Source organism: Dama dama, chromosome 24 (assembly GCF_033118175.1).
Source record: "Dama dama isolate Ldn47 chromosome 24, ASM3311817v1, whole genome shotgun sequence".
NCBI lineage: Eukaryota > Metazoa > Chordata > Mammalia > Artiodactyla > Cervidae > Dama > Dama dama.
This window is the reverse complement of record NC_083704.1, coordinates 50,681,383-50,699,802: the sequence shown is the minus strand read 5'-3', so window position 1 is coordinate 50,699,802 and position 18,420 is coordinate 50,681,383. Positions and strand designations below refer to the sequence as shown.

The following is an 18,420-nucleotide window of genomic DNA, read 5'->3' as shown; positions in this document are numbered from 1 at the left end:
TAGCTCTATATTTGGTCTAAGATTAAAAGCCCCAAGTGGAATCTTCTTACAGAATTCATTTATTGTTCTGCTCCCTCACCATCTAGAACCAAGGCTTGGGCTGTCACTGTTCTCAGAGCTGGCCAGCATGACAGCGGAGCCTGTCTTGGTGGTCTAGTCAGAGTCTGAGGTATCCAACTGAGGATAGTCCTTGGCTCAAGACTTCAAGAATTTTTTTTTTTTTGAAACGCTGTCTGTATTTTGTTTATCAAAAGGTCTTTCATATGTTTCTCTTTGGCACAATTAAGTAGATTTTAGAATTTGTAGCTGTGGGTCTGTAATATATTCATCCCAAGATGCCTTTGTGCATCTGTTATGTATTTCCATATTGCTTTTGCTAATAGTTTTGGAGAGATTTTAAACATTTGAACCTTTTTTTTCTCCTTTGTTTTAAAGACAGTGTCTGGAGAAAGTTAAGGACTCAGAAAGTTATTAATTTTTTTGTACTCCTAGGTGCCCTGTAGTCCACTGCTTTCAAAACACAAGAGCCCTTTTTTTCCTGTTATTTCTTTTCTTTCCTTTTCTTCTTATATAGACTGTGTTGTTCAGAAGGATTGGATTGACCCTCTGGTAGGAATTTGTATTGATCCCATATGCTAATTAACTGTGTCTTATTCTTTATTCAATTGTGAGAGATAAGGTCTCCATATATACATGGTAAATACATAATATGTTTTAGAGAGCAAATATTGAACAACTTGAAATTAAATTAAATATTTGCTTTGAGTAACATATTTTCTCTTAAATAATTCTATATTTGATGATAAACTATTGTTCTGAAACAAACTTTATTATCCTCTTTTCACATCTTTTCTTTTTCTTGTTGTGGAGTCCACTTATCTCATGACCTCACAGTGACCGGCTTGCCTTTTAAAAAAAATATATTTTATTTACTTTTTTGATTGTGCTTAATCTTCGTTGCTGCACACAGGATTTCTCTAGTTGCGGGGAACAGGGGCTACTCTCTAGTTGCTGTGCTTGGGCTTCTTATCATGGTGACTTCTCTTTTTGCAGGGCACAGGCTCCAGGCACATGGACTTCGGTGGTTTTAGCAATATGGTCTCAGTAGTGGCAGATCGAGGGTTCTAGAGAGTGGGCTCAGTATTTGTGGCACAAGGGGTTAGTTGCTCCGTGGTTTGTGGAACCTTTCCGGACTAGTTATCAAATCCATATCCCCTACATTGGCAGGTGGATTCTTATCCACTGTACCACCAGAGAAGTCTCAAAGTAGCCTTTTTTGTTTTGACTTTGTAAATTCTGACCTGGCATCATGGATGGTCCTTGCTTTGGGACATTCCATGAGTAACATGACTTTCAATTCTTACACATACTTTGTTATATTCTAATCATGTAAATACTGTTGAAATAGCATCAGCTTTACATTTGCATTCCCTTTAATTTACATACAAAATAGAACCAAGCTAGTTAACAATGATCAAACAGACCAAAGGGTGAAATCACGGTAGATTAAACTGAATTCTATTGTATTTGCATAGATGGCTTGTCTTTTTTCTAGTTACCTTCTATACTAAAATTATAATCAAATGTATTAGGACTCCAAAAAGTTACTGGAGTTTTGATTTACTCTACTTCTAGCAGTTTAAAATACATTGAAACTGTTGAATCAAACTGATTAAATAAATTGCACCATCGCTATATATAAGTTTAAGCATCTTTATTGCTAGAAGACCTTCCTGAATAAATATTTCCACAAATAAGAAAATAATAAAGTTTGGACAACTAAAATTTTTAAGAAAAGATTTTTCATGCTTTGACTTGAAAGCATGCTCTTCTTAAAACAATTCCAACTAAAATCTGTAAGTAGGTCTGTCCTTGAACCTACTTCAACTTCCATTTCTGAAGACTGTCCTTGTCATACATCATTTTCGCAGCAGCTGGCTTCTTCCTTGGTGAAGTTGCTGTTAAATATGTACGGTCTGGTTGGTTTTATTTTAGTAGCAATAGCGTTTTTTTCTTTTTCATTGTTATTTGTAGCATGTAATCTTCTGAACTTGATGCATTATTTCCCACAAAGCATTTCTTTCTCCCGTCTTTGATTTTTTTCCCTTGTATCTCAAGAGATCTATCATTTGCATTAAACTTTCCTTGATTAACTTTCTTCTGTCCGCCATGTACTTTTAGAACACTGAACAAACTTTTTGTACCCTGGTGTGGTATGAAAATGCTTCACTTGGGGAATGATCCTGCCAGATTTAAATTATTTAACAGAATTAGTGCTTGGTGAAATCCCAAGTCACATGATTTTGTGGCCTCTGTGATGACTCTTTAGGTGTTTGTGACCATATTGAAAACTTGGAGGAGATATTTCTGGTTTGTCACCCTGTCTTTCCTCTTCCTGCCAGTGCCACCCCGACCATCTTTCATGGCTACTGGGCTTTAAATCAGACCCAAGACTTAGTGTGTTGAAGCAGATTTGATCAGTATGCCTCATTCTTCTCCAAGTTTTCTTTTTCATTTTTTAACCCTTTAATGTGTGGTGCACTTTATTATGTTTTTAAATTAATTTTTTAGAGTATAATTGCTTTACAATGTCATGTTAGTTTCTGCTGTACAGTGGAGAGAATTAGCTGTCTGTATACATATATCCCTCTTGTTTGTTTCTCCTTCCCATTTAGGTCACCACAGAGTACTGAGTAGGGCTCCCTGAGCTATACAGTGGGTTCTTATTAGTTACCTATTTTATATATAGTATCAATAATGTATGTATGTCCATCCCAGTTCATCCCACTCCCCCTTTCCCTTCCTGTTTTTGATTAGCTCAGGGATGGGCGTACAGTGGTCAAAGTCAATTAAAGTAAGACATTTGAAAATCTCACATTCTACCTGTGAGTCGGGTGGGAAAAATGTTCATGATTGAAGTGCCCCAGCAATTCTCTGGCCATGAGAGGAAAGCTTGGAGATGCTGGGGCAAGGGCTGCAGGGTATAAGGCTAGGGTGTGTGAGAAATAGGGTCTGAGGATGGAGCCAGCCCAGTGAGATACAGAATAGAAAGACAGAAACCAGAACCTCTATGAAACCATTGGCAATCTCTGGATGACCAACCTGCCCTTGAAGCAGTTTCTACTCCTAAGCAGTTATATGGGCCAGAATTTTAAAAGGTATTTTAATTTGGCTATTTGGTTCCTTAAATTGGAGAGATTCCCAGCTTGAAGAAGTAGAGGATATATTGATATAATTACAGTAGAAACTGTCTTAAGTAGCATCCAGTTAAGCAATTTAGTGGATTAATTAATGTTCTCCCTTTCTCTTCCCATCAATAAAACACTTTGGCTGAACATTCACAGTTAGCCATCTGCTCCCGATACTCAAAAGGCCACGGTCTTAGGTACAATGATTGGCTAAGTGTTAAAAGAAGGTGTTTGATGTATTGTTATAAAATGATTCATGCTCCAATCCTTTTTGATTGTGTGCCTCATGATCACATCAGAGATCACACACACTTGCCTGTGCACACACACACACACACACACACACAGAGTCACTGAGCTCCATTCTGTGTGGAATGGGATGGGTTATAAATGGAGTGTCTCTCCATTATGTCCTGCTGACAGTATACTTACACTACTTATCTCTATATATTAATAAATGTAATTCCTCTCAAAAGTGATCCAGTTTGAATAATTATATGCTCATGCTAGTTACAAATCATGAAATAGAATTAAACCTACAGCCTTTGATTTTTATAATCTTATGTGACAAGAGAAAGGCAGCATCAAGCACCTATCCCTGCCACTCAGGATCCAGTGTGTATTAGCCTCTGAAGATCCATAAACTCAGTAATTTGGTCTCAATTAATTGGGCCCACTGCTGTTGTTCAGCAAGCCAAAATAAATAAATAAAGTGGATACCAGCATTTGTAGGGTGAATGAGGTCTGGTGGAAAGATGGTACATCCTTGTTATTAATTCTTGGCCAGCATTATTAGAAGCTGGCATTATTCCTAGTGGACATCGTGCTCTTTGGGAGAAGTTTGAACTTCCAATGCTAGGGGTTGGGCTGGGAGTGAAGGGAGCTTATGACCTGAATATCTTCACATGAAATTGAGCATCAAAAGAAAATTCCTATAATGTTTTAGCCATATGAACCCAGTTCCTTGGTGCCATATCCATCAAAACCACCTTGGCATGAAATTGGCTTCTTCCACGAAGCTCTTGAAGGGGTGGATCGTCCCTGCAGCTTATTTGCAGGGAACATTATCTGCATCTTAGAGCATCCTTCTGCCCTTTCTCAGGCCTACTTCTGACTTTTTTAAAATACTTCTAGCGGTGTTAAGCTAGAAATGCCCTTGGTTGTGTGATCATAACTATATTTTCTTATTCTTGGGGCTGAATGCCTTCAGTTTCAGAGCTAGAAGACATAGAGGATATATCATTTACATATTTTTTTAAAGAAAACCCACAGTTTTGTTTACACAAGAAATGTGTTCACAGGTCACCTGTCACCCTTCTGGTGTAGATGCTGTTAAGGTTGGGGTAAGAGTTACCTAGGCAGGAAGCTGGGAGGAGGTGATGAACTTGACCACTTTGAACCACTGGAGCTACATTTTCCCAGTCCCAGTCATTCATGGGCCATACTCACATCTTCATCTGTTTCTGCCCAATGCCTGTTTGATTACTTAGTGCTTATCTTTAAACCGACTCTTTATTTTATCTAAATACATTTAGCCTTGTTCCAAGTAATAATCTGTGTATCTATGGGTTTGATGTTTTGCTTAAAATTACTCTGATGTAATGAAATATACAAAGGCCAAAGTCTTTAAAGATTTATTTGTCTTCTGCCTGAAAGTACTTACCTGGGATGGCATATGGTGTGTGTGTGTGTGTGTGTGTGTGTGTGTGTGTGTGTGTGTGTGTGTTGTTTTGAGAAGGAGCTGAGGGCAAGGCATAAACCCCTTACCATCCATGGTTCGAAAAAAGATTAAAATTTCTTTATTTTGCTATATCAGTGGCTATATGTAGCTCTGATATGTAGCAGTAGCATTCCAAATTTGAGAAAGGATGCTCTCTCCTGGGAATTTAAAGGTAAATGAAGGCACAGAAGACTGTATCACTAGAGCTGGTCATTCTGATTTTCAAACCCCGGCCATTAACTAGAACTGCCCCCCCATCCCACTGCCCCTGCATCCTCTTTCCTCACCCTACCTCATCCAATTATAAAGACCACGGTTTCCAGCATCTCAAAGGATGATGTGATCCTGGTACAGAGAGGAGAGTGTGTATGCACCTCCATTATTTTGACCGTCCCCGTCCCCGTCCCCATGACCACTGTGTGGCATCTTAAATCAGTGACAGCGTAGATGTGGGCAGGACTGGCACTGAAATGCAGGTCAGAGAAGTTCTGTGGTCCTCCTCAGGGCTCAGCTCAAATCTTCCTTCTGCTGTACCTTGTCTATCAGCAGGCTCATATTTCCTTCTTCCTCACTCAGAACTCGTCTTTCATCCATATTCACCTCCATCTTTCCTACCCACAAGCCAGTTTTTCAGGCTGGTACCTGTGACAGGTCTTAATAGCTTTAAATACAATACCGAGAGAATACATAAATATGTATATTTCTGATATTTATTATCCTATAAATTGGTTTTTAACACCCACTGCAATTTACAAGACTTTTTCTTGGGAGATGTAGTTATCAATAAAATTATTCATTGAGGAAAAAAAAAAGCAGTGCAGATTATTAATTCCTTACCATGTCCCAACCTGGGCCTCTCTCAGAAGCCAGACTCAAGGCTGCTTGTCATCTCTCCATATAAATCAAAGCAAATGCCGGAGAGTCAGCTGTCTGCCTTTGGAGGTTAAAAACAAACAGCCAAGTTCCGCTTGGCTCTGTCTGCCTTTCTGAGTGTCCACAGTCCAGGTATCTCCCTGCCTGTGGTTTCTGGACGCACTGCCCGGTGAGATGCTGGCTTGTTCCCTCTGCAGCCCTCTGCTCCTTCAGCCTCTGGTTCAGCGCCTTCCTTTGTCCATCCCGCAGCCCTACGTCTTCACACCGGCAATGTCCCTGACAGCTCCTTAATTGCTACACACATTTGTGCAGTTCCCTGGCAATTATATTTCAGACCCTGTCAGGGTACCTGCTAGCCTCGGGGCTGTGTTTATATTAAATATCAATAAAAACCTGATAGCATCAGTGCAAATGGCAGGCTCACAAAATCATATTTTACTGGGAGCCACAAGACGGAAGGAAGGAAGTGAGTTTAAACTCCTTTCTCTCTTCTGAAAGGTTAGAATGAGAGTAGATTTCCTGAGTGAGCATCAGGAACGGGCTCGTGCCAGCTGATGAAAGCCGTGGATTCTCTTCTCTAGTTGGGGCTTGTCTTTTATCGCGTATGATTTGTTTGAACATCAGTTTTCTCCAGAATTGTTTCTTTGTCTAGCTGTACTGCCACCCCCCACCATGGAACATAGAACAAGAATTCAAGTACCCTAGGTATTTTTAAATGCTTGTTGACTGAGTGGATATGTTTATTTGGCTTTACTTTGCGGGGGCGGAGGGGCTGTATTTGGGGCAGAGGCCCAGGACTAAGTGTCTATGAGCCCCACCCAACCCTCTACCCATATCCCCTGCACTGCCTCCACTGAGGGATACTTTAGGGGAAAAGGACCACCTAGCCCATCTCAGACTGTGTAGCTCTCCCCTCACAGAACCTCGGTTCTCCCATCCTTCAGCAATAGCATGTGCTTTTCCAGGAGCTTTGATCGTAAGGCGCAGGCACATATGGCAGCTGGCACTGTGTGAGCCTATAGCAGTGCCCAGAAAGGGTCTTGCTGAAGGTTTCCAAACCCAAATGTGTGGTCCAGGGCTGCTGCTTCTTCTTTTCCATGTTTCTTATGAATAAGTTCTATCAGTTAGAGACACGCTGCAAGAATGCCTGGCAGGCATGCACATTCTGAGGACTGTTGCAGCAAAGAAATCAGTGTTAGCTAATCTGTGACAATACAGCTGCTGGAGGACAAACTGTTCCCCGTCTCCGTCAGTAGATTTTCCCCACTCGTGCGGTAAGGAACATGCCAGCTCCCTTTGGGGCAAGTGCCCCCAGGATGCAGTGCTCTGGAGCACTGTCCTCCATGCTTCCTGCCGTTGAGGACTCCCTGCTTGGATGCTGGGACAGTGCAGAAGAGAGCGTCTACCTCTGGAATAAGTACCTGACTTCAGAGCACAAAGCATGTTTGGTGAGCTCATCATTTCTGTATCAGTGCCTTCTCTCACTCTGCCGTTTTGTCATCCTAGTGCAGGCACCATCTTCTACCCCTGGAAGGGAAGCAGGAGCCTCTACACAGCCTGTCCACCCCCACCCTCCTGCCTCTGCTTGGTTGCTCTCCAAATGGCAGTAGTTTGTGCCTGCCTTCTCTTCAGACCTTCTAGGGGCCTCCATTGCTCCTGAGATTACCAACAGACTGCAGCCTAGGGTCTTCAGGGTCCTGCTAGGTTCTCATCCCGAACTGCCCCCACGCCCCACCAGCTTTTTGCCCTCTGAATTCCAGGTATTTAAATTTCAGTTGGCAATGGCAGGGCCACTCTGCCCCCTCCCCCTTTCAGTGCCTATTTATTCCTCAAATTCCAGCTTGATCAATGATATACTATGGAGACCTTGCCTAAGAACATGTTCCCTAGCATCACGTTTTGCCCCTTCTGATACTAATCATGACTATACTCATATTTAATTAGATAATTATTGGATTCTCTGTTTTCCCCTCTGGACTATACTTGCTGCTGAGTTAAGGCTTTGCTTAGTTTTCCCCATTGCTTTGTTCCCAAATCGTAGCACAATGCCTGGCACATAGTAGTCATTCAGCCACCTTTTTCTGAGTGAATGAATTAATGAATGAATAAATGCATCCAGTATAGGAGCTAAATGCTTTGGAGAATGTTAGAAAATATGACATGACTTATACCCTTTAAATGGGTTGTCCAATGGCAGTAGGAACAGCTTCTATAAATGTAACAAGAGAAAAAGCATCAGTAAGATTGTTCAGGATGGGGGTGTGGGTATATGTTGGGAGCTGAAGGGGAACTGGATTTGGAAAGGGCTCCTGGGCCCTGCCAGAGCATCTCAGAGCACTGGGCAGTGAGATGTAGTCTCTGACTGATGGATTAGCAGAAACTACTGAAACTTCTGGGTCAGGCTGTACAATCTGGCCTTGGAATTCAGCACAGATTTGCAAGCAGGATGCCAAGGTCTAGGGAGCTGCAGCAAGGCTCTTGCAAGGCTGGCGTTAGCTAGTACTTGTTGGTGGGAAATGGGTGACAGTGTTCACCCTGTGTCTGAACCTGAGGTGAGTTTTTTTCCCTTTCCAATCAGAGCAAATCTTCAGCTTTTTGTTAGAGGCCTCAAGGGAGACTTAGTTAATGGGACAAGATCACATATCAAATGAGGTGTTTTACATTGATGATACCAGCTTAACTACAGTTTATCAGATGCCACTTTAGAATCCAAAGCCCCACAAGATATGCTTATCTTCACTCTAGAGTGTCTTATCTAAGATTTTATGCCTTGTAAACATCCCCTCTGCAAGCAGGCCCCAAATCCAAATGCTGATGGGGTTGAAAGAGCTTCACTGTGGCTCTGCAGCAGAGGCCCCAAGGGGAAACGTTGAAGGACCCTTGCAGATGAACTCTACCTTATCTTCATCCACCATGTCCTTTTCAGCTCTCTCACATGCCTGGAGCACTAGGTGTGATGATATTTTGTCAGGGCCCCCAAGAAAGCTTGACCCCAGCCCCCTCGTAGGAACTCCCCCTGACTTCACTTATTTGGTGATTGCTGGGGGCTGGCAGTCTGCTCTGCGCCTCAGTGTGACCTGGTGTCTAGCCTGCACCTCTCATGCTACCTTTCCTCTCTACCTCATACTGTCTGGTGGGTAGTAAATAGAGTTCAAGGCCTCTTTCCACTCTTCTTCCATTTAATGGCTTCGACACAACATGGAATTTAGCTGATCCCTACCTTGGGCAGGTGATATACTGAGACAGTGGACTTCAGGACTCTCAGAATCAGTTTCCTTATCTTTAATATGGAACTAGAAAGAGTTTGTAACTGTCCAGCATAGTGCGTGGCACGTTATAGATGTTCCAGACCTGGCAGTCTCTGCTGCTGTCATTATCATCGTTGTTTTGATTTCTATCTTATAATATTTCTATTTCATAATTTGCTTTTTCTTTGTATCTCTGACAAAGACTTGGGAATGGTTTATTCCAGGGGGGATAAAAAGTGACAAGGAGGAAGAAACACAAATTTCTCCACAAAAATTTAAGTATGTTAAAGGAGGACTATTTAAAGTTGCTATATTTAGGGCAAAAAATCCTAACAAACAATTTCAGTCACTAATGTGAAATCCGACTGGGGAATGAGCCCTGAAGTCCAGCAGGACAACAGACTGCGAGTCTGGAGTTTAGGTTTTGCCAAACTGGTAGGTGCGTTCCCTGCTTATTTTGCTCCCCAACTCCATCCAGATGGTTCAGCCCTGGACTGTGAGTCTTCCTTATCCATCTCATCCCAGGACTGCCAGAAAATACCTCCAGATTTGTGAAAAGCAGGCTGCATTTAATATTGTAACACATCTAAGTTTTAGAGGAAGGATAAATGTTTGGCTAATAAATCTATTTTATAATTCAACACACATTAAGGGCTCTTTTCCAGTACATATTAAGTGCTTGATAATTAGCATCAAAAGTATTCATTATTTAATCTCTTATCTATTTAGAATGAACCAGAGATGCCATTTGCTTGCTGAAATGGGAGACATGAAACCTCTCCAGCCATTCTCCTCTTGAATCTGGTCCAGCATGCAGTGCTAAGGAAGGCTGTGTGGACTGTGTCCCTAGCAGTTCCTGTGCTGGCATAATTTCATATCCAGGAGTCACACACCTTCAAAGACCTTTAGGAAAGTCCAAAATCCTTCCTCCAGCTTGTTCAAGGCAGGAAATAAATACCTTCTTTAGAAGGGCCATACTTTAGAAACACAGTTGAACATGAATTCAGTCCTTTCCCTTTTAACAATGGCTTTTGGGTAACAGTTGTTTGTAATTCTAACTATTCGTGTATGCACAGATTCTCTAGAAATGGACACTTATTTTGTGGTAGAAAATGGCAAGTTTCACACAGTACTGCCGATTCACTGTAGAATAAATGATACTGAAAAAAAGGATGGCGGGAGTATCAGGTAACTTTGAGGTCTGGAGAGGAAACTCAAATAGTAAGGCATCCATAAAGATCCTGATTGCTGGAAGGGTGTGTCCTGGAAAAAAGGAAGAAGGCTATGCTGGCTATAGATTTTAGAAGAAAATAAATTTGATTTTGGAACCACAAATAAAGCGTGATGGGCCTTGGCACTGGTGGTGCACAGATTATATCTGTTAGAAAATGTATAATTGGCAGAAAACTTTTACCAAGCTAGTGAAATCCTCACCACACCCTGCCCACCTCTCCCATCCCATCCTGTACTCTCATTTTTGCTCACAAGTCTCCAGCAACACTCCTAGCTTTATTGTTTTGCTCCCCAAGACACAGGCTTCTTCTCTGCCCTGAACATTCAGTTCAGTTCAGTCGCTCAGTTGTGTCCGACTCTTTGTGACCCCATGAATCGCAGCACGCCAGGCCTCCCTGTCCATCACCAACTCCCAGAGTCCACTCAAACCCATGTCCATCAAGTCGGTGATGCCATCCAATCATCTCATCCTCTGTCGTCCCCTTCTCCTCCTGCCCACCAATCCCTCCCAGCATCAGAGTCTTTTCCAGTGAGTCAACTTTTCGCATGAGGTGGCCAAAGTACTGGAGTTTCAGCGTTAGCATCAGTCCTTCCAGTGAACACCCAAGACTGAACTCCTTTAGGATGGACTGGTTGGATCTCCTTGCAGTCCAAGGGACTCTCAAGAGTCTTCTCCAACACCACAGTTCAAAAGCATCAATTTTTCGGCGCTCAGCTTTCTTCACAGTCCAACTCTCACATCTATACATGACCACGGGAAAAACCATAGCCTTGACTAGATGGACCTTTGTTGGCAAAGTAATGTCTCTGCTTTTTAACATGCTATCTAGGTTGGTCATAACTTTCCTTCCAAGGAGTAAGCGTCTTTTAATTTCATGACTGCAATCACGATCTGTAGTGATTTTGGAGCCCCCCAAAATAAAGTCTGACACTGTTTCCACTGTTTCCCCATCTATTTCCCATGAAATGATGGCACCAGATGCCAGGATCTTAATTTTCTGAATGTTGAGCTTTAAGCCAACTTTTTCACTCTCCTCTTTCACTTTCATCAAGAGGCTTTTTAGTTCCTCTTTACTTTCTGCCATAAGGGTGGTGTCATCTGCATATCTGAGGTTATTGATATTTCTCCCAACAATCTTGATTCCAGCTTGTGCTTCTTCCAGCCCAGCGTTTCTCATGATGTACTCTGCATATAAGTTAAATAAACAGGGTGACAATATACAGCCTTGACGTACTCCTTTTCCTATTTGGAACCAGTCTGTTGTTCCATGTCCCGTTCTAACTGTTGCTTCCTGACCTGCATACGGGTTTCTCAAGAGACAGGTCAGGTGGTCTGGTATTCCCATCTCTTTCAGAATTTTCCAGTTTATTGTGATCCACGCAGTTGAAGGCTTTGGCATAATCAATAAAGCAGAAATAGATGTTTTTCTAGAACTCTCTTGCTTTTTTGATGATCCAGCGGATGTTGGCAATTTGATCTTTGGTTCCTCTGCCTTTGCTAAAACCAGCTTGAACATCTGGAAGTTCATGGTTCATGTATTGCTGAAGCCTGGCTTGGAGAATTTTGAGCATTACTTTATTAGCGTGTGAGATGAGTGCAATTGTGCAGTAGTTTGAGCACTCGTTGGGATTGCCTTTCTTTGGGATTGGAATGAAAACTGACCTTTTCCAGTCCTGTGGCCACTGCCGAGTTTTCCAAATTTGGTGGCATATTGAGTGCAGCACTTTCACAGCGTCATCTTTCAGGATTTGAAATAGCTCAACTGGAATTCTATCACCTCCACTAGCTTTGTTCGTAGTGATCCTTCCTAAGGCCCACTTGACTTCACATTCCAGAATGTCTGGCTCTAGGTGAGTGATCACACCATTGTGATTATCTGGGTCATGAAGATCTCTTTTGTACAGCTCTTCTGTGTATTCTTGCCACCTCTTCTTAATATCTTCTGCTTCTGTTAGGTCCATGCCATTTCTGTCTTTTATTGAACCCATCTTTACGTGAAATGTTCCCTTGATATCTCTAATTTTCTTGAGGAGATCTCTAGTCTTTCCCATTCTATTGTTTTCCTCTGTTTCTTTGCATTGATCGCTGAGGAAGGCTTTCTTATCTCTCCTTGCTATTCTTTGGAACTCTGCATTCAAATGGGAATATCTTTCCTTTTCTCCTTTGCTTTTCACTTCTTTTCACAGCTATTTGTAAGGCCTCCTCAGACAAGCGTTTTGCCTTTTTGCATTTCTTTTCCATGGGGATGGCTTTGATCCCTGTCTACTGTACAGTGTCACGAACCTCCGTCCATAGTTCATCAGGCTCTCTGTCTATCAGAACTTGATAGAACATTAGAACATTAGAACTTTCTCTGAACATCAGAACTTGCTATTCCCTTTGCCTGGAGAGCTTTTGCTCTCAATGAGGTTTTGATCTGATTCATTCTTAGCATTCAGGTGTCTCCTTGAAGAGGTCATTTTTGACCACCCAATTTGAGTAACTCCTCTTCACCTGACTAATCACATAAGGTAACTCTCAAGTCTACCATCCCTTTTAATTTTCTTCATCACACCAATTTCTATTTGGAATTTTTTATCTTTTTCCTTGTCTCCCCTCCTCAGATTGAAATGTTAGCTTTATCATCTGTCTGTTTCAGTGCCGAATGCCTGAGATAGTAGATGCTCAATAAATATTCATCGACTGAACAAATGGAAGAGTCATCAAGAGTGCCTGGCCCTGATAATTTGAGGAAGGGAGGAAGATACATAGGTCGAACCTTACCTGGGTGGTCCTAGGACAGTTGGACTACCCTGGATGGGGTGCCAGGGGTCCACCACAGAGCTGCAGCTATACCCACTGATAGTTTTGGAGCCCTCCTGCTGCTGAGACTTTGTATCACCAATTCTTGAGGGAGGCCTGCTCTCATCTGCTTTCTACAGATGAAGACACGGAGACTCAGGGAAGTTAAGTCCCAGATCCAAACCATTAGCTCACAAGTATTGAGTGAGGTCTTAAACCTGAGATTCCAACTCTAGAGCCTGAGTTCCAGGCTGATGCCTGCACCAGTACTGCAGTACTGCCCAGAGGCACACTGCAGAGAACAGGGAGGAACGTTGGGAGTCGTCTCAGAACTTTATTTATTTGCTAAGACATGGAGAAAATAATGGTCACTATTTATGGAGTGTTCTATATGTGCCAGTTGTTATGCTAAGTGCTGTACATACATGAATTTACTTGAGGCTGATCGTCTCAGGACACAGGAAGATGGAACTTGGAACTGAAATGTGATGGCTACTTATTTACAGAACTAAAACTGAAAGGAAATGTGTGTGTGTGTGTGTGTGTGTGTGTGTATGTAAGGGGAGTGTGCAGAAAGAAAGCCATCTGCAACATGAGGTGACCTCTATGTAGCAATGTGCAAGCTTGAGAGGAAAGCACCTATGAGAGCAGTTATTTAGGGAAAATAAAAAAGGAAGCTACAAATATGAGTTTTGATAGGTTGTATGATACATTATAAAGACAGACCAGGGATATGTGAATGCTTTTCAGATACAAATTGCAAATTGATCAGTGTGGTGTGGGACTCTTACTCTCTAAACATCTGCTAGTAATCTGTTTTACTAAAAGCTGAACATCTGATAAATTTTTGACTGGCATCAAAAGTATTTTAATCTTTCAGAAAGTAGAGGAAACAGGAGGAAGAACTACTGTTCCTGGAGTTGATATTGACCAATATGAATCATAAATTGATGCAGAATGGGTAGGAACATTGGAGAAAATGAACATGTTATGTGGAATTCACTGAATTGAGCTAAGAGCCTGGGTATTGACACAACACTAAACAGTAGGGGAAATGATTTGAATCTGATTTGGTGCACTACAGGTAGGACCCATTGTAAGAGGTCAGGAAGAATCGTAAGCTCATAAAATTATAATGCAGACATGAAAATCTGGATTGTTCCCATAAAGAGGAAAAGGGAGAAGCCCTTTAAACATCCTTCACTAGGATAAAAGAGTGCACGTATCAAACTCAGATGTTAAAAACTGTACATTAACAACCATGGACTATGGGTATGTTGTATAGGAGAATTAAGAGAGTATGAGTACATGCACTGGATTGAACAGTGGCCTCTAAAGGTGGCCTGTATGTTCAAGTCCTAACTTCTGGTACATCCTGCAAATGTGACTGTATTTGGAAATAGGGTCTTTGCAGATGTAATTAAGCTAAAACTTTTGAGATGAGATCATCTTGAATTTTAGGGTGGACCCCAAATCCAGTGACTGGTTTTCTTAAAGAAAAAAGAGATTTCATACAGAAGCAGACCTGCAGAGGCCAAGTGAAGATGGAGGCAGAAATTGGAGTGATGCATTTATTAGGCAAGAAATGTCAAGGGTTGCTGGCTACCACCAGGAGCTGGGAGGGAGGCAAGGAAGCCAAGCCTCCAGAAGGAACCAACCCTGCAGACACCTTGATTTTGGAGTCTTGACCTCTGGAGTAGATTTCTGTTATTTTAAGCCCCTGCTGCTACCCCCACCCCAATATCTGGTCCTTTCTTTCAGCAGCAATAGGAAGTTTATACAGTCCATTAAACCCTATAGATTAGGGGTGAAGGTAAAGCCCCAAACTCAGATTAATCTAAGACTCCTGAAGAACCCTAACTGAAGCAAAGGGAACTTTTAACAAATTTTGAAATAAAGCACAAACAAGGGACAAGGTAAAGCTGCTTGCTTAGGAGGATGCTGTCACTTTTACAGGTGGCCATAAGAAAGCAAATCGGCTCAGCACCCAGAGAGGGAACATCTGAATAGGCTGCCAGTCTGCACCCCAATGTAGTGTTCCCGCCTACTCTGTAGACAGTGGAAGGATCTGGGGACCTGGGTACACAGGGTACAATGTGTATCACTGAGCTACTTTGAGCTACTTCACTTTCACTTTCTGTCAGTCAGTGCTATTGAGAAAATCATTTTTAACTTGTCTTTAAAAAAACTAAATATTTAGATGAAGTCTCCATTTAATAATGTCACAGTTTACCTTTTTTTTTCCCATCTCTTAGATGACTGTAGCAATGGACAGCAGTTCAAGACTTTCCCTTCTATTAAAATTACTTGCTAAACAGGCTTGTGAAATCAATACACTGATTATTTCACAAGCCCGAGGAAGTCTTATTTCAAATATTTGATCATATAGACATGTGTAACACAGCCTCTATTCTAACTAGGCTATATTTTTTTAGTGATTCTACTCCCATTGTTCACCATACCCTTGGAAAACCAAAGCCCCCTTAAAGAGGCATAATTTCCGTGCAAGTTGTGGTGTTCAAATGAAGTGGGTGAAATGATCCTCAGATACTACAATTCTTTTTGCATTTCTGAAGGGGCTTACAGTTCCCAGAGGGAGGAGCAATCTTACTAGGTTCCTAGGGTTACCTGGAGACACGGGAAGCCTTTTACCACCACCAGAGAAACCATGCTCAAGAAAAAATTGTCTAACTGGAAGATGGTGAACTCCTTAACATGTTGAAACACAGAGAGCTACTGAAATGGAATTTTTGCTTCTAATTTGTGGAAGGTTTTTATAATTGAGGTCACTGATGGACGAGACAAAGAACTGTGGATTTTTCAATGTCATTATTGTATTTGCACCTTTGTGGATTAATTTAAGTGGCTTTCACAGTAAGGAGTGAGTCACAGTAATTATTGTCAAGCTTGGATAGGAACAATAATGCACCACATTTTCCAAAATGGTGAGGATAAAGTCTTAACTCAAAATTACTTTGCAGGAAAATGTTGATTGTTTTCACTCTCCTAGTCTAGGATGTGGTTTATTATAGTCTATAAGAGAGTATTTACCCTTGAGATGAAAGTTAGAATCCCAATGGCCTGTTTAATCTGGGTAAGTGGTCTAAAAGAATGAGATAGGCTGGAGGTGAGACAGTAAGACAAGGTGCCATGTCTGTCCACTGAGTCAGACTCATATCATGAGCTTTGGCTCATCCTCAACCTCTTAGAGGGAGTCAACTGGCAAAGGCAGGCAGCTGGGGAGGAGGAGTAGTGAGCGCCAGTACCAACAGTGAGCTTTCTTGCAGTGTACCTCATTTATATAAGCATTTCTAGAGTTGCTTTGCTTTTTGGCTTGCTGTGTAACTTGACTGGACTGATGGAATCTGTCCCCTTTCCCACTGTCTGCGAAGTATGGAAGGATTTTGAAATGAGGATGCCACAGTGGGGTTGCTGTGATTCACAGTCCTGTTGCAGGAAGGGGGACCCCTTCCAGGGCCCGAAACTGGGCTCTTGTCTAACACTCGGAAATGAATTGTCCGAGGAAACACATGCTGACAAAGCAAGAGATTTTATTGGGAAAGGGCACCCGGGTGGAGAGCAGTAGGTAAGGGAACCCAGGAGAACTGCTCTGCCGTGTGGCTCTCAGTCTTGGGTTTTATGGTGATGGGATTCATTTCCGGGTAGTCTTTGGCCAATCATTCTAATTCAGAGTCTTTGCTGGTGGCGCACGCATCACTCAGCCAAGATGGATGCTAGCAAGAGGGATTCTGGGAAGTGGATAGACACGCAGTGTTTCCTTTTGACCTTTCCCGAACTCTTCCGGTTGGTGGTGGCTTATTAGTTCCTTATTCCTTATCAGGATCTCCTGTCATAAAACAACTCATGCAAATGGTTACTATGGTGCCTGGCCAGGGTGGGCGGTTTCAATCAGTGTGCTTCCCCTAACAGTCCCACAGGAATTCTGGTGAGGGTGCTGGACTCCAGGGGAATGGGCTGGCTCCACTGATGGCTTTATCAATGCCTGTGACCATTATTCCATTTTTGTCAATGTTTGTGTTTTTTTTTTTAAGATTTATTTATTTTATTTTTTGGCCATTATGGGTCTTTTTCGCTGCACAAAGGCTTTCTCTATTTGTGATGAGCTGAGACTGCTCTTCATTACTGTGTGTGGGCTTCTCTTGCTGTGAAGTGCAGCTCTAGGCGGGTTGGCTCAGTAGTTGAGGTTCACAGGCTCTAGAACTTGGGCTCACTAGTTGTGTCACACTGGCTTAACTGCTCATCCTAACCCTCATCATACGGGGAGTGGACAGTTATCTATTCCCCTATAACAATATTTTGCCAAGTGCTTCATCATTTTGAAATAGAACCTTCTAAGGTTAAAGAAAAATGGCCATTTAAAGAGCATCCTCAGCGGGATCAGAGGATGATCTTTGACCAGTATACAAGAAATATTTTTTTATTTTCTGTCTTTGTCTCCACTCAGAATTCTCCTCTGTAGACAAAAGGCAAGGGGTTATCTTTGGACTGCTAAGGATGAGGAAAAGAGATTTACTCATGGATTCACAGGGCAGAAGAGTAGACAGTTGTCTGGAATTGGAGAACTACCTTTGTTTTATTCATCCATCCATTCATTTCTTTATCCATCCAACATTTCTGGTGTTTCTGCCATGTGCTGGTCAAAAGTGTGCAGCAGACTACCAAAGAAAGATGATTGCTGCCCTTACGGAGCTCATAATCTGCTGAACAGAAGAAGTAGAGAGATTTAGTTGTGTAATTCCAATTTGCTTATTTTTGAAACAAACTTTTATGTTAGAGATGGAGAGAACTGAAACAGGACTGTGCTGACTTAGGTGAGTGCAGTGGCAGAAAACACATTTTTCCTGTTTTTAATGCTGAGTTCTGACTCAGGAGCCAAAACGCAGAACAGAGTGCTGAGAAGGTCTCTCTTTCTTTCTAAGGAACTATTTGCTCAGCCAGATTCAAAGTTACCCAAAAAGGGATGTGCCTTTCAAGTAAGGAGTTATAAATAGAGGCTCCTGGGTGGCTTGGAGGGCTCAAGCAGGATGGGGAAGCCGTAATGTATGCAATCCCTAGGAGCTAACCATTTTGGGAGGTCTAACTTTCTTCACATCTTCATCTTCCTGCCGGATAGCCCCTGTGGTGATATCTGTCAGCTATATGAAATGCCAGCCGGGTTCAGTTTCACTTTGGTTTATAACATTTCTCTTCTTTCTCTCTCCCACCTCTGTTTTTCTCCAGATCCAGCAATTGTCAATGGAGTTTACTGGTCTGAATCCCTAAACAAAGTTTTTGTAGATAACTTTGATCGTGACCCAAGTCTCATATGGCAGTACTTTGGAAGTGCAAAGGGCTTTTTTAGGCAGTATCCAGGTG

The 18,420-nt window shown here is 42.1% G+C and overlaps 1 protein-coding gene across 1 annotated transcript in view; it reads left to right on the top strand.

The window, feature by feature from the left end:
- Positions 1-18,420, top strand: part of CACNA2D3 (calcium voltage-gated channel auxiliary subunit alpha2delta 3) — an 839,655-nt gene that overhangs the window by 400,838 nt on the left and 420,397 nt on the right. The window contains exon 6 of the mRNA XM_061129193.1: positions 18,286-18,417. Coding sequence (XP_060985176.1) covers positions 18,286-18,417 — 132 coding nt within the window. The remainder of the gene's footprint in view (positions 1-18,285; positions 18,418-18,420) is intronic.